At 37.2% G+C, this 25,606-nt stretch overlaps 1 protein-coding gene across 1 annotated transcript in view; it reads left to right on the forward strand.

Moving 5' to 3' along the window:
* Window positions 1-7,171: 7,171 nt before the first annotated feature.
* SUZ12 (SUZ12 polycomb repressive complex 2 subunit) overlaps window positions 7,172-25,606 on the forward strand; it is a gene marked incomplete at its 5' end in the record, with an annotated part of 29,111 nt that continues 10,676 nt past the window's right edge. Inside the window, 8 exons of the mRNA XM_082008208.1 lie at window positions 7,172-7,496; window positions 10,414-10,460; window positions 10,551-10,615; window positions 16,099-16,167; window positions 18,928-18,977; window positions 21,847-21,932; window positions 23,355-23,586; window positions 24,357-24,459. Of these exons, the coding sequence (XP_081864334.1) occupies window positions 7,172-7,496; window positions 10,414-10,460; window positions 10,551-10,615; window positions 16,099-16,167; window positions 18,928-18,977; window positions 21,847-21,932; window positions 23,355-23,586; window positions 24,357-24,459 (977 nt within the window). The remainder of the gene's footprint in view (window positions 7,497-10,413; window positions 10,461-10,550; window positions 10,616-16,098; window positions 16,168-18,927; window positions 18,978-21,846; window positions 21,933-23,354; window positions 23,587-24,356; window positions 24,460-25,606) is intronic.

Here is a 25,606-nt window from a genome sequence, read left to right on the forward strand (position 1 = left end):
TATCTTTTAAATGAAAAGACGTCAGTACCAGCTCCAATTAAACTGGCATGCGAAAGAGCATAAATTATGCCACATATGGATTCATTTCTCCTTGCAAAAAGTGGGATTAGGATTGGTCACAATTTGCGTCCTGCTATGTTTCTCGCCTCCTTCTGTGGAGATGTGTCTAGTGTGGTGAAAGTAATTTAACCACAGTCATGGCAACAACGAGTAAAACTACTTCTGGAGTATGGATAATTCAGATTATAGTGTGCAGAATCACAGTCTTGTGATTGCCTTCTGAAGCAACCTCTAGCATATAAAAACACAGATAACATGTTAACTTTGGCATGAAACATTTAGATAAGCTCTCCCATGTGTGAATTTTGTATACCTGTGCTAACTGGAAAACTTTAGAAAACAGTTTCTGCCCCAATCTTATTTAATTTATTGCTGATGACAAAATTCAAATTTCTCACCTTACTAACCTGTACTCAGTTTAGCCACAAAAGAACAAACTGACCCCTGTTAAAACTTATCCCTTACTCAAAGCTGAAGTTTTTAACTCATTAATTTGAGATTTCATTTTACTATCTATTGACATATTCTTTGATCCTCCTATGTTTTTCTTTTTGATTGATTGATGCTTTTATTCTTGCACTGTCAACAGACCTTTTGGTGCAAAACTTCTATTTACATCTGTATCTGACTTAATTCTCACATCTTCCCAGCAGTTTCTCTTTGATCTCTGCATTTCTAAATTTAACCATTAAGTTTACATCAAAAGTTTTTCAGTCACAGTATCTTTCACAGTTTCCAGGACTCAGTAAGAATACAATACCTGAAAGTTCACTTAGAATTATTTTTTTATAGTTTTGCAGTAAGTACTACACATGCTGGATCTCTGAAATTACAGTATGAACTAGCATGATTCCTGTTCAATTTCCATGTATTAAGCATTTAAACATCAAGATTTGGCATGGATTTTTTCTGTGTATTTTATTTTAATCATATATTAAACATATTGTAGTGTGGGGGGTTTTTGTTTATCATATCCAGGAGGTCTACAGATGTTCTGTAAAAAAGGCAAACAACTCTGGATTAAAATATTGAAAGTCTACAATTTTCTTTTCTGAAGCTCAAGTTTAAGAAGGGGGCTCATGACAAAGATCCACAGTTTCTCTGGGGACAAAAGGGACAAAAACTTTTATACAGTTCACCTCGGGCACCTTCAATTTTTCGAACAATTACAAATTTGATTAAGACATTAAAAATTAAGGTCACAGACCAATGAGTAAGCCAGATAAGGTCTGAGTGCTGTATGAGCTCAACTGAGAAACGACCGTTCTCCTTCTGCACAGAGAGTCCATGAGTCCTTTTCCTACCTATGGAGTCTTCAGTGATACATGGAATTTGTTCAGGTTTTAACAAAGGTGAATAACACTACCTTGTTTCCTTTCAGCAGACACTTCAGTTTGCTTTTGATCCAATCTTATATGAATAAAGATCTTGGTTTAGACTTTGTCTTTAAAATTAAGTGGCTGTTATCCTGAACTTACTGTTTTTACATTATAAACCTTTTTTTTAGTTCATTGTATGAGATGTATTTTTCTGTAATGAATGCTTTTACTGTTAGTACATTTCTGGGCTTACAGTTAAATCATCTTAAGAGACATCCTACCTTTCTAGAGAAAATGAATATATTTGGCTTAGGCTTTTCATAATGCTCTTGAAACAATTCTGGTATTTTTAGTCCGCTATCTAAACACTAAAGACTAGTGCTAAAAAGCCACCAAGCAAAAATAAATCATTAACTGCAAATCAGGAAATAAATTTCACTGTAGAAGCATCATGAAAAATACATTACAACATCACTAAGAGAACTCCAAGAAACAACTCGTGAGCACACATTTCCACTAAGCAATAATGACTAACAATTATCTCTTATTGTTCACCATGTGAATACAGAAGATACGTGACTCAGTGGTGCAAAACATACTGTGCATTCACTTTCCACTCTCTACAGTAACTCAAGACATATAAGCAACCTGCTTGCTGAAAGCAGTGCATTAAGATTCCCTGAGGGCCAAGTTCCTTGAGTACTGTGCTCCTGGAATATATTTGAGCAGCTCTGTACAAAAGCAGTCCCCAGCCAAACACATGAATGAGAATCACAAGTGGCTGCTCTGTCAATCTTCCACACATACTGCATTCATAGCTATAAATCAGAATACTTGGTATTGCTGTCAGATCTTAGCTCTTCCCCTTGCCATGCTTCAGTACAGTTGTCCCCTTTACGGTAAAGTTTATTTTCTCTTTTCTTAGTTCCCTGCTTATAAAAACAGGGCAGCACTACACATTAACATGCAGAAAAGCAAACTGAAACTGAGAGCTACCACCCCAACAGCAATATGATCCTGCCATCCTAAATATACCCAATACTCCGCCTACCCACTCTCCTGCTGTTACCAGAAAGCTGTAGCTACTCCCTTTCTCCAGCTGCAATATTATGTGGCCTCTATTTACAATAGACTGGGAAAACACAAAGTGGGAGTTGACTTTTGCTTTCCAAGTAGGTAGGGAAGAGTAGCTTATCTAATAATTTCCATGGCCTGTTGCTGCTGGTCAACATTGAATCTGGCTGAAAATAAAGAATATAAACTGAAAGAATTAATTAATAGCTATTACAGATGAAATTAACTAAGCATCTAGTGAAGTTTATTCGTGTAAGTGAAAGAAAGGGATGCCACTGAAATGGATCTGTGTTTAGAGTACAGCTGTGGAACACACACCTTCCCATCTATGCATGAAATATTTTTGCCTCTAATCTGCAGCATTTGTGCATTCTCACTTCTCTCATGGAAAACCTAGGTTTGGTGGGCTGGATAGAGAGTGGGAAGGAGAACCTGGAAGCATGAAAACAGAAGCAAAGTTTGGATGTAACCACAGAAGTGGAGAGCGTAAGGTTTCTTCCATGCTGGATGCCCTTGAAACCCACTGAATGTGCTCATTAGCTTGAGGACAAAATAAAGAAATGCAGCTACCCAGAACACTCGCTGTGGATTTGTTATTCTCAGCAACACCCTGAACAGCAAACTTCACTTCCTCACCCATGTGATATAATAGCACTCCCTAATAAATACTGACACTGGGTTTCATGATGGCCTGAATCTGTAAGCAATTTTTAAAAAAAGGTTGACCAAAAGTTTATATTCAGCTAGTAAGCACTACTTTTTTATTCCAAAGTTATATTTAAAATTAAGTTCTCAGAAGATAAGCTAGATCTGTAGTAGTATTTAGTAAGTTACTAACAATCTACATAGACAGACCCACATTTAAAGATGTTGAGGAAAACAGTATAATTATACTGATGGAACTTTCATTTAGACTGACATCCAAGTATACAGGTATTTATTTCCACTTTAAAAACAGATTTACTTTGTAAATATTCCTGTGCTGAGATATAGTAATCTGGAGTACTGGAAGCTGGAAATTAAGTAGTGCAGCTATAGGGGTACTACAGGCAATCAATAAAAGAATCTAAGTATGAAATGGAGAAAAAAAATTCATAAAGTGGTCTAAAATATGCATTCATTTTTGCATACATATCTGAAGAGGTAAAAATCACTGCAGTTTAGCCTTTCAAGATGACAGGAATGCTGGGTACATACAGGCTGCAAAAAGCCTTAGGAAAAAGAGATTTAGAAGTAGCATATGCTTTCAATTTGCAGGAAACAAATCTGATCTTTTGGATATCAAATGCAAATCCCACTAACAGTACATGAAAACAAGAATGGATTGGCCATCTCAAGGCCTAAAATCTGACATATCATAAAAACACCTCTGCCAACTATTTCTGCTTTCGCTAGCAGGAATTTGTTCCAACAGCAACCCTGGTTTGCAAATGGTTGTTTTTTCCATTTATCATATTAAGTTTCTTAAACTGCTCTTTTTTGCATTATATTAGGATATCTTCTATATTTATAGCAAAAAAAAATACACTACTTGTCATCATCTTTTACTTTTTTAATTTTATGAGTTGATATTGATTTCAGTAAGGTACACCATATTTCACTTGTCTTTTTTAGACTACTTTATTAGAAAACATATTTTCACTGAGTTTGCAGATACCCTGTCATTTGCTAAATATGGCCAACTTCTTTCTGTTACCTGATATGTACAAATATACAAGAAATTATGAAAAATTAATTATTTTTAATGAATACATCTGTAAAATCTATAGAGGTCTATATTACCAGGCAGGTCAAGGACACAACAGTCTAACACCACAGTTCATTTCTTCTGAGGAAACCATTATGATGTCCATCTTTCTAAAAGGAATATTTATTTGCTAGCTTCTAGCTGTGCTGTAAATAAAAGTTACTTGCTATGTTATGCCCTGGACTCTTTCTAGCCATCCATCCTATGAAGCCCCAAATATGACATTTCAGAGTTGTTGAGGCTCTTTCAGTTGAACTTATCTCAACAGCACTCTACGCTTTTAAAGTACATATGAACAGCCCACAGCAGCAGATCTAAACAACTTAAAAAATGAAGAGTCTGTCTACAAACTGAAGAAAACAGGCTCAAGCTACTGAAGCTCTACTATTTGGCAGACAGTCCTATCCTTCGAGGAGGCTCATTAGGCACACATTTTGTGTTGCGCGTCCTGTCCCACTCAAGGCTAGAGTCTCATCCTTAGTTCCTCTGCTCACAAGCAGATACGACTCCAATGCCAGAGATTAATTGCCTAATTATCTTTCTTACTCTTGCTTGGAAAGTTGCCCTCTGGCTCCTCCTCCTGGTTTTGAGATTTAGAAGGATGAGCCACCAGAAGCAGCAGAGGCTTATAAACAGTAGGGAGGAAACAGGAATAGATTTTAGGCAATAAACAACTTCCAAGGACAAAACTGCAGTTATACAACATTTAGGAGTCTTTCTCAAACATACTGCAATATTTGTTACCTTTTGTCACTTGGCATGGGGTACCGCTGTCCTCGAGATCAATCTATGATCACCTAAAGATGCTCTTCATTTTGTGTACTGTTACTGTCTAGTCTGATTTCAGAAGACTGGCAAATACCCATCAGGGCATCAGAAGGCTCACCAGAAGTCCCCTGGTATTAAGAGTGAAGGAGCTACATGTAAGGTCCTCAGAAATGTACGGTGCATCAAACATTGCTGCTGCCAGTAAGTAAGTAAAGATATACTCAGCAACAACAAATGAGCGGCTGTAGAGAAATTTAGTAGCAAATAGAAGATCAAGAAACTGGAATACTAAGCAGAGACAACTACAATAAGCAGGATAAAATGTGTAACAGTATTTTAGAAATACCACGTTTTGTTTGGAGGAGAGAAAAATAGAATGTAAGTAAAATGGTGACAAAGATGAATTTCTAAAAATGTATGAAAATCAAGGTTGAAACAAATTACAGAAAGGTCTGCATGGAAAACATCAATGTCTGATCAAAATGGAAGGAAAGAAAGAGGAGTAATTAAGAAAAAAAAAGCATCAGGGAAGAAAAGATCTTTCCAAAACAAACATGAAAGGTAAGTGGTGCAGCAGAAAAAGCAAAAAGAGGGGAGGTAACCGAAAAAAAAAAATTAACATTTCAGATATTAAATAAGAATAAATATTTAGGAACTGTAAAAAAAACCAACACCAAACAAATTGGAGAGGGAACGAGTAGCCAATAGAGACTTATTTATCTGAATGTGTGTGGGGTGTGTATACATACATTTTCTTAAAACTTAATAAGGTTAAAAACAGACAATCGAGACTTCACATTAGAATCCCCCCTCTGTTGATAATGTAAGGCACATTTACAGCAAGGCTGACTTTGATATATGGTTTTCTTCTTAACATTGATCAAGTTCATTTTCCTTAACACTAGGAATTAGAAGATAAACCAGCGTGGTACAACACCAGCATCACAGTTGTATCTGGTATCAAAATTCAAGGCTGTATTTCACATGTGGACCATTTTTACCTTACCTTGTACTCTTGAAAAGTTTCGCAAAAGAAGGCAAATAGAACGGGATGGCTGTCAAAGCCTTTTATGTATTGAGCTTGCCGCACCACTGATAAGAACTTGATTAAATAAAGCTGGTGCTGAATTTTCCCATTGCACAGTTGGACTCTATTACATTTTATCACATAACTTGAGGCTGTCCAAGAGCTTGCCCTGAAGGCCTGATCCTGAGCAAGTGCTTGGCCATATACAGGCAGCGGTCAGGACTCTCAAGGCAGCCACAGCGGCACAGTTTTTATTTCCCCGAGGACTCCGTGGGTCCTCATTAAGCAGAGAAGTGTGGGAATAAAACCAGAGAGAACCATTTTACCTCAGACTTCAAGTCCCCCTGCATCTACGGGCAATTTCGTGTGGTGTCCTCTGAGGAAAGGTCGTGGTTAATTAAGGTTAAAACAACGGGATACCAGCAGGACGTCATGTCCGACCCAGTATAACCATCTTTACCACAAAACCGACACCGATTTATACCCAAACTTCTATTTCGACTGATTCGGCTCTCTCAACGATCGAGCCCCAGCGGGCAGCGGAACGGCCCCGCGGCGGCGGCGGCGCCGCGCAGGGGTCGTCTTCCCTCAGGCGAGAGGGGCACCATCTACCTGTGCGGCCGCGGAGGCACCGGGACGAACTGCGGGAAGAGGCACAGAAAGCCCTGGGCAGCAGGCAGCCCGGCAGGGGCGGGCAGAGCAGCGGAGAAAGGGTGCGAGGGCAGAGGCCGGGGGAGCGGCCCCGGCGAGGGGCGGCCCCCAGGCAGCAGGCGGAGGCGGCCCGCTCTACCCAGCATGCCCTGCGCCGGAGGGCGAGCGGCCCTTTCCCGCGAATTCAGTTCAAAGGAGGGGGAGGGGAGAAGCGCCAAGCGGCGAAGCGCACCGACCAACCAAACTCTTCCAGAACCATCCGTGCGTCACGCGGGGGCGGGTCCCACGCCAGCCAATGCGGCGGTGCGGCGCCATCTTCGGAGCCAATGGGCGAGTGGGGGAGGCGGGCGCGTCGTGGTCGTCGGGTTCGGCTGGTCGTAGCGCTGAGGAGAGCGGAGCGGAGGAGACTTAGAGGAGTTGGAGCTCGGCGCTTCCCCTCCCCCCTCCTCACCCCACCCGCCCCAGTCGCCCCCTCCCTCCCCGCTCGGTCTCCGTCCTGCCGGGGCCCTCTCGGGGGCCAGGCCCATGGCTCCTCAGAAGCACGGTGGCGGTGCGGGGCCCAGCTCGGGCTCCGCTAGTGGCGGCGCCGCCGGAGGAGGAGGAGGAGGAGGTGGCGGCGGAGGCGGCGGCGGCGGCGGCGGGGGGTTCGGGGGCTCCGCCGCGGCGGCGACTCCCGGCGGCAAATCCGGTGGTGCCGCGGGTGGCGGCGGCGGCGGAGGAAGCGGTTACTCGGGCGGTTCCTCGGCCTCCTCAGCGGCGGCGGCAGCGGCGGCGGCGCTGCCCCCCGTGAAGAAACCGAAGATGGAGCAGATCCAGGCCGACCACGAGCTCTTTCTTCAGGCCTTCGAGAGTGAGTACCGGGCCGGGGGAGGAAGTGGGGGGCCCGAGCCGGCGGGACCGGCCGGGGCCGCCGCAGAAAGGGCGGGAGGAGGAGGAGGGGAAAGCTGTGGAGAGTAGGGGCTTCCGGGGGTAAACATGGTCGGGGGAGGGAGGGAGCTGGGACCGGAGAGGAGGGCGAAGGGGAGCGGAGCTGGGGGAGGAAGGGGGCTGCGCCGGGGAGGCGGGGGCCCGGCGGGTCTCGGGCGGAAGCCGGTGTGCGGGCAGGCTGGCGAGAGGCTCCCAGGGCCGGGGCCCGGTGGGTGGAGGGCGGGGGTGCGTGTCTGCTCGCAGCCGATGAACTTGGTTTCTCAGTAGTAGCTCCCATCAGGCTTTTGGGTGGCTGGTTCCTTTCCCTCCGCTAACAGCCCTCGGAGGCACTGGGGAGTCGGGAGCGAGGAGGCTCTCCCCTCTTTGGCGGCTGCCGTTTGAGCCTCTTTAAGGGGCAGGATGTGATTAAGACTTCACTGTACTTGGTTTTTCTTTGTCTGGCAATAATTGTCCCTTAGTTGCGATTTCGTATTGGAAGTTGACCTTTGTGACCCATGCATCAGCCTGTGGCAGCTCCAGATAAGAGGAGAATCCCCTTGGATGCACCAGAAAGTTGTTTATATAAATCTGATTCAGAAGCACAGTGTAGCAATAAACTTACTTGTATCAAAAGATTTATGTGAAGTTGCTAGGATTTGAAGGGAAATTTTAATGCTCTGCTGAACACATGGTCCGGTTCTGGGATTGGTACTGTCACTGCTCGCGTTCATTTGCTATAGGTGGTGACAGAGTTTGAGAAAGTGTTGGAGTTTTTGGTGGTGTGTCAAATGCTTAATAATGCGGGGTTCTTTGAACCTTAGCCCTGTTAACAAAGCTATATGTTCAGTAAATACTGTACTGCAAATAGGTCAAGTGGCAAACAAGTTTTAAGAGGTTTGCTCAGTGTCAGTGGTCAGTGTCTGAGGTGGGGGAAAAAGTTCTTTTGCCCATGCCTCAGTCTGTCAGACAAGGGAAGCATTAGAGCTGTGCAGGTAGTGAACAGGAGTAAGTTACAGTGGACATGTATCACAGCACATTAACTCTATAGCGTGAATATTATGGGAAAACTGCAGTAAGTAAATATTGGATTAAAAAATCCGAACACATATAGTATTGAATCACATTCTTTCTGAATGCTTTTGTCCCTTTTCAAGGTCATATGCTAGAAAAAGATAAAGATTTATTTTAAGCTTTTATTGAGTAACATGTACTTGTGAAACACATGTCTGTCTGCAGGTTGAAAAGTGTGTTTTAGAATTTTTCTACTTGGGAAAACCAAAGTTGAAGCTTCAGTGCACTGTCTTTAAATTAAATTGCACCCTTGCGAATGTAATTTAATGTTTTCATACCTTGCTAAATTACAATTATGTCATGGGGTTTTTTGAGACTAAAAACCCCAGGATGTTTCTTTAAAAGTTGTGAATACTCTGTATTTTCACTTCCTAGCAAAGTGCATGTTTCTCAATTTCTTTCTTTTCTCTCTTTTATCTTGATTTGAAAAATACAGATTTTTATTATATGATAATTTGCGTTAAGCAAGATTTTACTGCTTTTCATCAGGATTCTAAAAGGCAACACTGGGATCACGTCAAGATTTCCTTCTCTAATAATACTATTTCTCTCTAATAATAGATTCTTTGGGGCCTTATATTCATAAGTGTAGAAGTAAGGCTGAATCATATCTTTAAAAAGGGATGAAGGATATAAAATACTCTCCTTTTTCACTTCTTATCACAGAATTCCATAAATTACAACAATGTTTAGAGCTACTTGAAATAAATGTTTTGTAGTCATATGAAAATAAAATTTTATATTTCTTAAAAAATAAATAGTTGTTTGTTTTCTTTTTGTGGGAAATGGAGGCAATGTTAGCAGCCTTAGCATGGGCATCAAGTCATTCTCCATTCTCTGTCTTTTCCGCTACTCTTAATGTGTTTTATCAAGTAATTTCCAAGTTTCTTGTTGATGTTACCTAATGAAGCTGGCTTTTATTTCAGTTTAAAAAGGATGTATTTCAGCTTAGACTGGAGTTCTTGTTACATACAATCTGATCCAGGCAAAAACCTTTTTTGTCCTGATACAACTGAATTGGTTAAAACTAATCTGAAGGGCCTCTTTTCTGTAGGCAAGTCTTGCTCTTTTGAACTTTGGTTATTACACCTATTTCAAATGATGCTACCCTTTCATGTCAGTATTGCGTATGGCTGTATTATCCTCCCTCCGTGTGCACTTTGAAACACTGGTTTCTTTAGTAGCTGCTTTACTAGAATCAAAATTTTTCTGATCCTATGAATGTAAGAGGTTTTGGAAATGAATTTCCTATCTTAGAATGATCCATATGCATCATAGTCAACTGACAGTCCCTCTTCTTGTTTTGGTACCTTGTGCAAGTGACCTTGGTACTTTCCAGAAGGATAAAACAAGCAGAGACCAAATTGTCCAACTACGTAAATTTAGTATAATATTTCAGTGTTGTTTCAGATATGTTCATTAACTTCATGAAGAAAACTGACCTACTCAACAATAGGTTGTAATATGTTGAGATGTTTTTTCTGCCCTTTTATGTTGTAAGCCTGTAAGAACCGTATTTCGTGGAAAAGCAAGAGCAGTCATAGTTAAGTTGTGACTACCGATTTATGGTAGCTTAAACAAGAAGTTGCTTTGTGTTATACAGTAGGTGGAGTAACCTTTGACTTTTTAACTGGGAGTTATTTGGACATCATGATGCTTCACTTAAATGATGACTTTTGTGATAATTCTTTAAAAAAATCAACATGCTAAATTAGATACTTTTTATTGCTATAAGGATATCTTTCTGGAGTTATAAGGTATGTTGGATAACACATGTTTCTTTTTCTTAGAACCAACACAGATATACAGATTTCTACGTACCCGGAATCTAATAGCAGTGAGTAATTGGTCTTTATCACTCCTTTACTTTACACTTGTGGAAAACTTTTAATTAAAGCATAACCTTTTCTTTGTTTTTTCCCTGCAGCCAATATTTTTGCACAGAACTCTCACTTACATGTCCCACAGAAACTCCCGAACAAATATCAAAAGGTAAAATTGTTTTTTGAAAAATAATCCTAAAATGTTAACGAAGTAACAGAAGTCCAAAGGGTGGACTTCTCTTTTCCGGAGGTGTGTAAAACATGACCTTTTGTTTTTGAAGAACTTAAAAAGTGCATGCATCACTTTACAGTTTATTTTTGAGACCGAAGAACTTTTCTGCAGTGTTATGGGGGTGTATGACTTCATGCTTGTGACTTCTCTTGATGTTGGGAGTACTCAAATGTGCATAACTATCATCAGAATCCTAACTAATTCTCCCATGTTTGTTTTCTGTTTGGGGAGAGAACTTCTTAAAAAACAAACAAAACTGTGTAACGTCTCAGCTTTTGTAATCAATGGTGCTTGATTATAATCATATGAAACATTTTAGTTTAAACTGTAACCTAACTGCTTAAACTGTAACCTAACCTAAAAAAACCTAAACACAAAACTATTGGTTTTGTTAATTAGTGTTGGAAGGATCCAGTAATTATTTCTGTAATCATTTTAAAAGCTAAAAAATGAAGGAGGTCAGTTTATAGCATTTTACAAAAAATCCGGCAAACACTTTAAAAGGTTGCTTTGAACTGGGTACATCTGAGAAATGGGCTTCAGTTTTGGCGTTGCAAGAGTCATTCCTATCGTGAGGTGCTACAGCTGCATGTCAATAGACTTTAAAATATATAAATACTGTAGAGGGAAAAGTGCAGTGTGCATTATTTATGAGCAGAATCAGAGTCCTTTCAGTTACTTTTCCCTCACTGAAAAATCATTTGTTACACTTTGGATTTTTTTGTAGCCTGAACGTACTTTTTTAAAATAATTTAACACTAAAGTTCTTATCACTTCAGAACAGTTGCTGTGGTACTGAAATAGTTAATCATGAACACTTAACGGGATTTTATTGCTATTCCTTATGCAGACAATTCTAATTTAAACTATATTTGTATGTCAGGAGGGTAATATTTGAATGAGCTGTTGAGCACTAGAATTTGCACGTTTTTATTTAAATTAAAGAAGCTATATTTGGCATTCTTGGATATTGTTTAATGTTCTTGTAAACAATTAAAAACAATTTAAAAAATTAAAGCTACTAGCTTTAATGCTACACTATAACTTTTTCTTAGAGCTGAACCTGTAACATGCAACTTCAGGTACTTAGGTCGTGATCAGATTTTATTTTTTTTAAACCCTGAAGTTGCTGCTTGCTTTTTTTTGCAAAAGTTACCAAAGTTAATTGTGTTGCTTATTTTAAAATAAGGCAGCGCCAAATTTTGAGAAAAAATGTTCAGGGTATTTTGTCTTTTTTTAAACTAGAATTGTGCAACAGGAAGTTCTTGCTTATAACTTATATTAACTTATAGTTGATTGAAATGCATATGTTCTTTTACCTGAATCTATTTCTTTGGATATCTGCTGTAGTTGCTGGGAAACTAGGAATGGTACTTTGCATGTACATTGTGTTGTCCACTGTTCCAAATTCCAGTTAAAATTCAGCTGCACAAGTAATGCTTAGTTTCTCCTTGAAACACTAATTTTTACTAGTTCCCTAACACTTTGTTTGGGAACTGTGGTTTTAGTTTGGTAGTGTTCTAATAACAGACAGATCAATAGCCATTTCACTCACTAATTTTCTGACAATACTGACTTATTGAAATCATTCTGGTAATTAGGTCTAGGAAGATTAAGTAAAACATTTCAGTATGTTTTCCTTATAAAGACGCAATAATGCAACAGAAGTGATCTAGCATAGTTGAGGGGAAAAAAAAACAGAAAGCAATTGCGAAGTGCATTCTTCTCTCCTGGGTCCCCCCGCTCCCACCTTTCCATGCTCTGTCAGTATTGTGGTTCTCTTTCAGCCTAGTTAAAACCACAAAGGTAGTAGTTTAAAGGTAGTATGGACTATTTAGATGTGGTGGCAAAGCTGAGAGATGGTGGCAAAACAGTCTCAGCTGAACTTCCAGAGGAGGTTAGCAGGATAGTTATCTGCCGCTCTGTGCTGGTAAACGCTTTCAAACATGCACAATACCTTAATTGCCATTTTTCATTCAATGGAAATAGTTAAGGTATGTGATCCTATTATTCTGGTGAAAAAGGGTCTTTAAAAGAGGGAAAATATCCAAACTAGAGTAGAAGATCTTCCTGAGGCTTGTATTAGGAAAAATATAGGTACCTGGCTTCAGGCTAGTGAAAATGTTAGTAGTTTGCTTTGCAATGAAGTATCTTTTGGAAATGCATCATTGTTAGCCTGCTTATGTGGACCATGACTATATATGTTTATTTATTTATTTATTTATTCTCCTAGAACCTTTTAATTCTGCCATTTTAAAATAGCTGATCATTGTTTTGGTTGCTATTTCAGTAAACAGTATGATATGTAAAATATAAAGAAGTTATGTCCAAACTGTATAGAAACCTATCACAATAGTAATTATAGTTCCACATCTTTTATCTCTAGCTCTACGGTAGTCTGAGAAAAATGCCAGACAAATTTATCACTTGGAGGTAGGGAAGTAAAACTGCATTTTTACCAAGAAATTATCCATTGATATTGGTCTGTATGTTTAATACTGAGAGAGTGTTTATAAAGACTAGAATGCTTAGAGTATAGAGAAATGTTGATAGGGAATAAGTTAATGGGCATGTGTCAACCTGGTCTAAAAAAGTATTGAAGCTGCTGCTTACCATTGGAGAGGTAATAATGCTGGGTCAAGTGATACCTGACAGAGAATTGAAATGGGCTTTACGCCTGTGGGTCTGTCTTCTGGTGTTACTATATTATTAGACCAAATGATGGTGTTGGACAGAAGTTACTAACTGTTAATAAAAGATGCTTCCCATACAGTATTTGGATAAAGGAATAATTTATTTGTTATTTATTTGTTGGCTGAGTAATGGCATGCTATAATGTGATTTTTAATACTTTGTTAATTACTACTCTGTTTGACTGGAATAAGAGTGGATGGAGAAAGGAATGTGCAAGATGGACATACTTGTAGCACAAGTATATGCTATCTTGAAAAGCCTGTGTTAGGGATGGTTGTTAGTAAAACTTAATTTTGGCTGTTATGCATGGGAACATGGTAACATAAAAACAGTAATTAAATTTAAAGGGATTTCTGTATTTTTATGGTCTTACAAATGAATGTCAAAGGCAACAATTTTGATTTAATGGGTTTTTTGGTTGCTATTTTTATTTTTTTCTGAAAGATTTTTAGGAGGACTCTTGTTTTAACCAAGCTGAGTTTGACATTAGGAGAGGTGTCATTGTTCTTTCTGGATCAGTAATGCTTACAAATATTAAATGCAAGCTGTGTCAGATATTGGTATATTTTATGAAAGATAGTTAAACTTTCCCCCATTCCTGAACCATGTTTGTCTCTCAGCTGGTTTCTGGCTCATATTCTGATCATGACATAACTTTGCTCTAGAGCTGTTTTAAGCAATGCTTTAGTCTGAAGAAAGCCTTGTAAAGATAAGTGTTCTACTTGCTGTTCCGCAAGAACAGTGGCTGATTTTTATGAGCTTGGGCAGAGGGCATGCAGAGATGTTTTTTACCTTAGAATCTCAAACTTTTAACAAATTCCTCTCTTCTTAACATCTCTTGCTTTAAAGCTGAGCATTGCAATGTTCACTTTAATAATCCTACATTTTAGCATAGGTGAGTCAGTTCTTGAATCGGCCATCTGTGTGAACCTTAGGCTGAGTAGAACTTTGAAGCGGTGATTGTTTACTATACAAATCATAATTACTTTTCTCCTTGTTACCTGGCTGCAGCCTTGTACTTTTGTAGTGTTATTATTTAGCCACCATGTGATTTGTAACTAAGTCATTCAGATGCATTACATGCTGAATGTAGACAATGTATGACATCAGTGTTTCTTCAGTCAGGATATTTGTGTAGACGATGCTTCCCACTTCCTTGATGCTTCCCACTTTCCCAGAGCACATTGTTGTTCCCCCACAAGAAATCCAGTATTTGGCAACAGCCTATGTTCTTATTATTTCTTTTTTCTAAGGTATAATGTAAAAGAAGGATGCCCTCATGTCTCTTGCATTGTCACACTAGTCTAGTGCAATTTTGTTGGCATCTAGGTCCAAGCATTAATTTTCCTTCAAACAGAAGTTGAAAGACTGTTCTGGAAACTGTTGAATAACTTCTGTTGATGAGTGAACTTCATTTAGAAATAAACATTTGTCATGGTTTAGCCCCAGCCAGCAGTTAAGCATCACGCAGCCGCTTGCACGCTCCCCCCTCCTCCAGTGGGATGGGGGAGAGAATCAGGAAAAACTTGTGGGTTGAGATAAAAACCGTTTAATAGGACAGCAAGAGAGAAGGAAAAAACAATGATAACGATAATAATACTGACAAAGGAATGTGCAAGAACAAGTGATGCCCAATACAGCAATTGCTCATCACCCAGTGACGGATAGCTCGTCCCCGAGCCGCAATTCCTGCCCTCTGGCTAACTCCAGTTTATGTACTGGGCATGACATTATATGGTAGGGCATATCTCTTTGGTCAGTCTGGCACAGCTGTCCTGGCTGTGCCCCCTCCCAGCTTCTTGTGCACCTCCTCACTGGCAGGGCATGAGAATCAGAAAAGTCCTTGACTTAGTATAAGCACTGTAACTGCTTAGCCACAACTAAAATTTCAGTGTGTTATTAACATCATTCTCATACCAACTCCAAAGCACAGCACTATACTAGCTATCGGGAAGAAAAAAACCAACTCCATCCCAGCTGAAACCAGGACAACATTAAATTATATGTATGGTAGAACAGGCTGAACATACAAGCATAAACAGACTGATGTCAGAATTATGGAGAGAAATGATTTGAAGTGATTATTCTCTAGGACACTGTTATCATTGGTTGTAGTCATCCCGTCTGTTTCCTGTGAGTGTGCTCGAGAAGTAGCTTCAGAATTCATTGTTCTTCGTATTGTGTCTATTTAATATTACTTTGAGGAGAAAGGAGGGTTTTTAATTAGGTTTTTAACTGTTTTGTCAGATAAGGTTTTAAGTGTTTTTACTATTTTAATCTTGATCATAATAATGAATGACTGAAGAGTGGACATGTAACTTCCTAGTAGGTTTAAGTGTCACTAAAACGGGAAGATTTTCTCTGACCAAAGCTGAAATGTGTTTAGACATGTTCATTGCAAGGTTTGAGTATGGTGCCGTTAAATGACACCATATACTTATACTTATGCACAGTACTTCAGACTTCTGAAAGGTCTGTTTTTAATTTTTTGTATTATTTTGATATGGCTTGAGAAGCTGTATTGCAGTTGTGTCCCTACAACACAGGTGTTCTTCTAGGCCTAAAAAGGTATAAAAAGGGTGCTTTCTGAACAGAAGGCTAAAATTATGTACATAGACAGTTTTCAATTGAAAATCAAGTCAATGTTTAGGCTGAATACATTTTCTTGTTATATATTATGGGAATAGCGGCTATATGAAGCTATTTTTTCTGCTTTTTTTTCACAGGAAAACCTTCAAAGTAGATGACATGTTATCAAAAGTAGAGAAAATGAAGGGAGAACAAGAATCTCACAGGTACTGCCCTGCATATATATATTTGTGTGTGTATGTACAAATTAGCATGTGCTAAATCAAAAGTCTTTTTGATTGATAAAATTAAAGTAATAAAGAGAAATTATTAGAAGCAAGGTAGTTACTTTTTGAAATGTTGCTTCCAAAAATCTTAAAATGCGTGTATGTGTGCTGGTCGCTTAAAAACTTGGAGAAGAGCAGTATTAGGATAAGCTTTCAATATTTGTCCTGCTGTTTCTTGAAATGTGTGTAGAATCCTCAAATAGGTATTTGCCTTAACTTTTTTTTCTTAAGACTGTCAGTTGTGTCAGCAACTAATCTGTGTGTGCTGCAATAAAAAAAAAGGCAGATTTGGGAAAATACAATGAAGTTCTACTATTTGGGGTTCTTATGGCTGTATACTTGCTATTTTTAACCTTAAGTTCATAGTTATGTAAAAAGAAAAAAGAACAAACACTAAAACAAAATCCCCTGAAACTTTTAACAGTATTTAAAATATCTTACCCATCTTAAGCCATAACTGGGTAACTAGTTATAAAATGTTTTCATTAAAGGTTGTAAAACTTACAATTTTCCCTTCTAATTTTCTCGTGAGAAGTATTGCTTGGTCTGAGATTTTTCTTGTGGTCTGACATGGTTCTTATGTTGAATCTTTGCATGGTTCTATCTGGGTAACAGTGTTCCCTCTTTAACAAATAGATTATTTCAAGTCTTAATTCCATATGGAATTGTCACTGGGGGCGATGTTACTCTGTGAATTCTAATTGTGAAGTAGTAATTACCTTTATACTGGTGTACCTATTGGTTTTGTCATGTTAAATTTTTTCACACAAGAGTTTATTCTAAATTATGTAACACAATTGTTGGATAAAACTGTATTTTATCAGGTCTTACTATTCTGCTTCAGAAAAAAATAATGAACTCTTGCTGAATTTGCCATATCATATTGGGCAAAAGTGAAAGTTCATCAGCAATGTGAAACTTGGGACATTTCGGTTCATTTTCATTTTAGTTTGTCTCTGTAATGATGGCAAAAAGAAGGTATAGCAAACCAGTCTAGTGTTTTCTGACGAGTTTCCTAGTGCTGAAATAAAATGGTATGAAAAGCTTATTTACTGAGAGATGATGTAGCATACAATGTGTTTGTGATATTTGAGTGTGATAGATTATGACCATAACTCTTTAAAATTTTTATTATTTATGTATAAATTAAACACCTAAGCTTTTTGTGAAAGTATATATGATGGAAATTAACCAATCCATTGTAAGTTTTCCAGAATAATTTAGTTCTAACTTATACAATTGAGTCAGAAATCCATTTTAATCCTGCAGGTTGGCTTTGTGTTCTTTTTTGGTAGAAAGACTGTAGATAATTCTCTAAAACCCTTCTATTTAATGTAATGATAGATCATGAAATGCAAAGCATTTTGTAAATTTTAAACCAAAACCAGACGTCTTAAAGACTAGCCTAAGTTGCTGGAATGTGTGAAGACCTGTGGAGATGTTGGGATTTTTGTGGTGTTTGCTTGGGTTTTAACCAGCTGTTCTTTTACCATAGTGTTTGCAAATTATTAGATTACTTCAGAGCCAATGATGCTAGATACAATTTAGTCTGAAACAAACTTATAAATTTTGTGTTCTAAGAGGTTTTATAAGATTTACTGTATATTACTTTTCTTGATTATCTTTTGCTCCATATATTGTGGATACTTGCTAGGTAAATAGTCTCTTTTTAAGGATAAGGATTATGTTGAAACAAAATAGGATATTGATTTGTATGTGTTGGTTTTTGTGCTTTCAAAACTATCAAAAAATTTACTTTAGATTTGGTCTGGAAAAGTAACATGGATGAGTGATGCAAGTTGGTATAGATGCAGTCTTTTGAATGCCCAAGCTGTTGGGCACTTTCACGAATCATCTCAGTGCTCCCAAGAGTGTTTGTGTTCAAAAATAGGCATTGAATGTCAGGTTGTGTCTTCATGAGAAGTCAGTGAAGGTGCTCAAAATTGTATCTGGTATGCTAGTGTAACAGATGATATTTTGTTCAATAGTATGTACTTCAGAAATACTAAGTGGTTTTGAGACCCATTTTGAATCTAGGTTTATGAATACTTGCTTTAAGCTGAAATGTATTCCGAATTTAACAATTTGAAATAAAATGGGTCTACAGTCTACAGAATAGTCTAGGCTATGAGCTGCCGTGCTGTGAAACAAAACAGTTGCAATTATTATTTTGATTGCATATGTTATGGATATATGGACTTGATGTAACTGATAATCTTTATTTCTAAGGCTGCAGCTTCCCCATTGTAAAGATTCTGCTTACCAAACTTAAAATATTTGTTGAAAAAAGGAAGAAAATTATATCAAGTGCACAGTTCAGGGTGAAGGTCTAGAAAATTTCCACCAAAACTCATCTCTGTTGCTGATGAATGACTAGGAAATGTGTTTGCTTGCCTGTGAAAGCAAGATCTCATTTCTTCAGACAGTGCCTTTCTGCTGTAGTGTTTAAACATCCACTTCGTGTTTTTTTAATATGTCAAGTCATAGAATACAGAGAGAATCAGTCTGTAAAGAGAAATCTGGTCTACAACTTTGCATCAATTGCATCTGCTGTATCCAGGCAGTTTCCAGTTAGATGCACTGCTTCACTATAGTTCTGCCGCTTGTGTAGGCCTGTCCTGAACATCAGTGAATAGAGTCACTGTTGTAAGAAGAAAATACTTACTTGTTCTAACACTTCCTTTATTTTTTTCTGTTTAGCTTGTCTGCTCATTTGCAACTTACGTTTACTGGGTTCTTCCATAAAAATGGTATGTTTGCCAATTCTTTCATTATACTTTTATGTGTATAGCAGCTTTGAAATTAGTAGATCTGCGAGGGGAATATTTGAATATTTTGAATCTCTGCTGTTTGGATGCAGATTTTAACTTATTTAAGATCAGACTGTCCCATTAGTTAACAGTCCTTTTAATACAGTTTTAAATACTTTTAGCGTAATTGTAATGTTAGGCAGATAAGCCTTCTGGGGTTTTAGTCAAAACAGTGATTTTGAGAAATACTTCAAGTTATCATTCAAACTGAAATAGACCTTGAGGAGTTCCTGAAGAAAGTGATTTTATAGGAGTGTGTCTTTAGGGTATTTGAAGTAGCTTTAAAAAAACCTTCATCATTCAAATAGTTACAAGATTCAGTGTTTTTTAATTTAAAGGTGTGAGAAAAAATTTTATCAGGTAGAGCCTAGAAATGAGGCAAAGGCCATGTCAGCGATTATAAAAGCAATGGAAATCATGTTTTAGTTACTTGCAGTCATCCTGTTGTGTCTTTTGTGCGCATCAGGCTTTACCTCTCAAAATTGGAATATTTGACTTCCCAGACCAGAATGAATGGTTCTCTTCCTTTAATGAAAGCAGAAGTGACATGCTTTGTGCTGTATAGGCATGAGTAAATTTACTGTCTTTTTACTTCCCTGAAAAAATTAGCTAAATATTATTTATTGATATTATATTATTAATTTATCCATTAATACAAAGCGGTGTTTCTAATTTCTCGGTTAAAAATATTCTGAATGGCATCCTAGTCTTTGGATGTAAAAGCTAATACAATTAATGTAACAGGTTTTGTACTTTTTTCTGGAAGTTATGTTCCGCAAAGTATCTTATGCTTAACCAGATCTATTCAGTACGATTTTTGAAAGTTAAAATTGCAAATGTCTAGGTTTCAGAATCACTTCTTTCTTAAACTGTAATATCATTCTGAGAAAATTCTTCAAAACTGTATATTAGGAACATTCTGTTTCTGGAACTTCAGAATACTGTTGGTTGCAGTGGATAGTATTCATCTTGCTTCTACTCTGGGGAACTTCATGCTGTATGTTGCTTTCATTATTTAAGCTGGGAAGCCACAAGAGACTTTTTGGGCAGCTAGCGATAAGAATAGAGAAGTATAGCATAAAGGTAGAGGAAAGGGTATGCTGAAGTATCTTAAATTCAGAGATGTAACTTCAAAATCTGATCCTTCCAGGACAGTATGTACTAGTAAACCTCACATACGGAATTTAAAATACCTAGTGGATAGGATAGTTGTTCCATAGACGTTGCTGACAGACCTTCCTTTTCTTACTGCTTTTCAATTACAGTGTGGTCTTACATAGACACGGGCTGTAGTAGATTTTTCAAGATGTTAATATATTTGATGACTATCTCTGTTTTGAATGTTTAGATTACATGACTCTGCTGTTAACTATAAAAATCTTTCACTTCAAGAGAGCACTGCATATAGTGAGAGCCTGATGGTCATTTGTACCATAGAAAAGGATATCACTAACATAAGTAATGTATGCTATAGTGAATAATAAAAATAGAAAATATTTAAATTAATGAAGCTGGCACAATTATTATGCTTATTTGTCTGGTTAGAAATTATGTTAGAAACTCTTGAAACTGAGAGTGTGGTAGAGTTTTTGTTGGGTCGTGTCCCCCCGAGTTTCTGTATTTGCTAAGAAGATTTCTAATATGTCTCATGTTTACAATTTAAAAAAAAATCCATTTGTTTCATTAAACTGCTGGTGTCTCTGGATGAGTTACCAGAACTCTCTCTCAATTGCAACACAGTAAGCTTGTTCAATGTCGATATAGTGTCAGGAGGAAAGCTAGTGAAGAGACATGGGTTATGTTGTCTTTACTATGCTAAAGCTTTGCTCTTTATATCATATAAGCATAACAAAATATTTCATTGGACGTCAGATTCTTTGTGACATGGACTAAGGTGAAGCCAATTGTGCTTTTTACCACAATATTTGTAAGATTTTAAAAGAGCAGAAATTACTAATAGATTCTTTCAGTTTTGGCTGGTCACTGTTTTTCAGAATTTCTTCCCCAAACCGTTTTTTAACCAGGCAGTTTTATCTTTCTATTCTTTTTCCATATGAGGGCACATTTCCAGATTAATATAGAGTCACATGATTAAAGGTTCTCTTACTGAACAGTGAAATTTATTTTGTAAGGCAGTTCTTAATTGGCATTGCTGATCATACTGTTGGTAGTAGCTATCTTGAAGATTCTAGGCTCTAGGAAATTTATAGTGTAGAGACTGTGAAGCCAAGTCTTATTTTCTAAGACTTTTTTTCAGGTTCTTCCAAGAGTCCTTTAAAAGCTATTCTGCATATACTTAGCTTTGCATAATCTTTAAGGTTGGTTGGTTTTGGGTGTTTTTTGTTGTTTTGTTTGTTTGTTTTTGGGGTTTTTTTAAGTTTTGTTTTGTTTTCCTATCTGATAGCATGTGGATCTTAAGTTTTGATGCAAACCAAAGTCTTAAGTTTGCAAGCTGTAAAAAAAAAAAAAAAATATTATAGGTAATTATTTGACTCATTTGTAATTAGTGTATTCTGACTTTCCTTAAATCTAGCTGTATCTTTTTCTCTGCTATAAAAAGGTTTTGGCAATGCTAAAGCTATAAACACTGGACATCAACTATGCTTTTTAATCTTACAGTATGAGAATAGTTAGGTAGGATATGTTCTCAAGTGGGAATTTACAGGAAGTTTGAGTAGAATAGAAACTTAGAATTTGACTAGTGGTCTTTGTGCCTGGAGGTACTTATGGTTAAAAAGTAATTACAGGTGGATTTACACCATTGAATAGATCTTCACTTTTTCAGAACTTAAAATATTTTTCTGTTTAGATAAGCCATCACAAAACTCAGAGAATGAACAAAATTCTGTAACCCTGGAAGTACTGCTTGTGAAAGTTTGCCACAAGAAAAGAAAGGTAAAAATTATTTGACAAAGAATTAATATATATTAAGGCAAAATGTTTACCTTATTCTGGAACGTCTATCTAACATTGCCATACAACAAGGTAATGGTGAAATGATGCTTCTGTTGAGATTAATTTAGTCTTTAAATATAAGACCTAATCTATTCAGGTTGTTTTCTATTGACTAGGTAAAGGATTCTTAAGCAGCAAATATATATATATGAATTTTGCTCTGCTTTGTGAGAAATAACTGGAATATTAAAAAAAAAACTTCAGCTTTGTTCATCAAATTTAGCTTGCTTGTAAGTCAGGTTCGCTCATTGTGCATTTCAGCAACCTCTATTTTTACTTAAATTTTTTTGTATCACATCATTAAACAATTAATTATGTTGTGATGTCCAGAGGCTTAAGTAAACTAGGCAATCACAAAATCATAAAATAGTCTATGCCTTTTAGAGTTTAGAAATAAAAAGAACAAACTGTAATTGTTTTGAATTCCCCAGTAATCTGCCAAGTCTTGTCTCATTTCTTGCTTTTTCTGTACTTGGGTTTTTTACATTGAACATCTTGGTCATTGCAGATTTTAGCTACTATGAATCATAAACAATTTTCATATATTTTTTTAATTTACTTACTGTTTTAGCTATGTTTGTTTCACTCCAGTTGGCAAATTATCTTCACAGCTATGGGAATATGGGAGGCTCAGTAATGCATGCTGTAATTTTTAACCAAAAAGGGAAAGATTTGCACTCAGAACTTTTTATATTTTCCTGAAGAATGTTAAGCTGTTTTAACATGTTTTTAAGAGTTAATCATGTTTCTAGCCAATTTTGTAACTTGCTATAGAATGGAAAAATGTGATTAAAGCATATGGAGGTGCTGATGGTTATTTGAAATGTTTTGCTGCAAGTTTCATACTTAGGCTATCTTGCCTTGTTTTTCCAATACTACACAGTGTTCAATGATCTATTTGAGAGATACTGAATATAATAAATCCTAGGTAAGTGGTTCTTTATCTCCCAGATAGCACAAAGTGCACTTTGTAATATTGGAAGGAGAAGACAGGAAGCCCTTGAAATATATATATAACCAAAACATTCAATTTCTTTAGGTAAACAGAATTAAATTAGTATTAATGACTGTTCTACAATCTCTCCGAATGCCTCATGTTAGTGTTAATTTAATTACTTTGAGAACGATGGCTGCTGGCAGAAGTGGCTATAAAATGCTTGTTTTATTTACATTTTCAAATATCAGTTTTTACATCTAAAACCTGGGGTTGTTATTCCAGATTTTTTATTTACATCTGTTACAAGGCTTATTTTCAAAAAGATGGCAGGCAAGTACAATTCATAAATGATACAAATTTTAAAGCTTAATGTCTTTACTTTGTATTCTAAAAACCTAAACGTTAGCTTTCTTGTTTTCCTACAGGATGTCAGTTGTCCCATAAGACAGGTTCCTACAGGTAAAAAGCAGGTGCCTTTAAACCCAGACCTCAGCCAAATAAAACCAGGCAACTTCCCATCACTTGCAGTTTCCAGCAATGAGTTTGAACCAAGCAACAGCCATATGGTGAAGTCTTACTCATTGTTGTTCAGAGTAACTCGCCCAGGAAGAAGAGAGTTTAATGGACTGATCAATGGTGAAACTAATGAAAACATCGGTAACTTCAGTCTTTAAATATGCTTTTACAAGGATTATCTTGTAGGCACATGTGCAGTTGTCTTGATCTGTAGCATAGGTCATGGTCTGAGAAGGGCCAGTAATAGATGAGTGAATTTACTTTCTTCTCGGTCTTTTTCAAGAAGGGGCTAAAATACAGTTGGTAGCTAGAAACTATTCTATTTTTGTGTGAATTTAACACCAGTTTTTACTAATGTGTGATGGTGAAGGTGTGAGGCAATAGTGTTGGGGGTGAATAATGTAAGAGTGCCCTGTGGTCACTGTGACGATCATTAAACCTCCAGGAACACTGGTCACTACTGACTCAGCTGTAGGTGCTATAATGGTCTCTCATCAAACCTAAGTGACTAGCCGATAAAGAAAATACCTTAATAACAAATTTTTAAAAGCTATTTTCTTAATCATTCATGTAATGGTAAATCACATATGTTACAGCCTTGAAAAGTGGATGTAGAATGAAAAATTCTCTTTCTCACTATGTTATAGCTACAAGAGGAAGAAGGTCAAATCCCAAATTCTTTATGCTGACAAACTATAAATATATGTGAGCATATCTAAAATATGATTACTGTTAAGCTAAGTGCTCCTTCCATTGCCATTGAGTTGTTTATTAAATACTATGTCCTTTTCTGTTGTATGACACATCTGACATAATCAACAGCCGGTTATATTTTAGAATTGCATAGAAGCTGCTCGATCTTTTGAATTTGTGCTTATATAATAACGGAATACCGTATTTCTTATGTACAGATGTCAATGAGGAACTTCCAGCTAGACGAAAAAGAAACTCTTCAAATCGCGAAGATGGGGAAAAGACATTTGTAGCCCAAATGACTGTATTTGATAAAAACAGGTAATATTATCCAAAATAAATACTGTTCCTGTTAATCGCTAGGAATTTGTTTAATATTAAACTTAAATCTGTTCTTTATTTTCGGTGTTATCTGCTTTTTTAGTTGGTAGTTACAGTAAGAGCTCAGGCTTGTTGTCTTTTAAAAAAAAAGTCTGCAGGTTTCATCATGCACATTTTATACTTTGACCTGTTCAGTGGCAACTGTAAAGAATTCCTTTTTATGAACTTCAGTGTTGTCCTGCTAATATGTATCAGTTTGTTCTTTGTCAGTTTTTTGACAGATGTAAATTCTGTCAGTGACAGCATAATTAAAAAGTAAAACAAACAAGTCTGAAATATGCTTACTGCTTACATTCTATTTGGTGGCATAATTTTCTCCATGCCCAGACTCTTGCTGATGGAGTCACAGATCTTAGTCTGCAGATCTAATTGGCATCAATTCATTTATTTTGAATAACGATGCTGTAGCTTATGATCTGTTGTCAAGAATTCAGTGCCACTGCTTCAGGAAGTAACTTTTCAAAAGGAAAAATAGAGAATCTTGGGAAAATGAGCTTGTATCGTAAATTGATACTACTTGCTGATTTGTGCTGATATCTTTAAAACATACGTGTCCATGAAACATTTTCCTGTGACTATACCTTTGAATCACAGATTTTTCTTTTTTGTTTCTCCTGCGCTGTTCAGCAAGTGACAACAAAATAAAACTATTTAAGTATGAATCAGAATTTCTCAAGCCTCACTGAACAGAGTCCTACATAGGAGGAAGCAGGGCGAGATAGGGAGGAAAGTGAAATTGGTCAGCTGAGATGATCCAAAGCTGACCTGAATGAAGTAAAAGCTGGAGAGTTAAAGTGTAGGCCTTGACTTATTGGTAGACTTGTTTGAAAGTTTGCCGTTAAAATTTTCTGACCTCAGCCAACATAGTCTGAGAAATACTTTTTTGTGTTCTTACCCAATTGGCTGTTTTGTTCAGACATTTTTGATTTGTCTTGCATGTGCACTTGACAGTCTTCTCTCTTGGACAGAAAAAAAATGTAGCATATTGGTTAACATGTTTGAATTACCCATTCTAGTCTATGTAAAGCATTTTTTGTTTGCTTTTTCAGGCTGTCGTGCTTTAAACTTACTATGTTGAAGTCCTCTT

This window comes from Phaethon aethereus (assembly GCF_964289735.1).
Source record: "Phaethon aethereus genome assembly, chromosome: 18".
Taxonomy (NCBI): Eukaryota; Metazoa; Chordata; class Aves; order Phaethontiformes; family Phaethontidae; genus Phaethon; species Phaethon aethereus.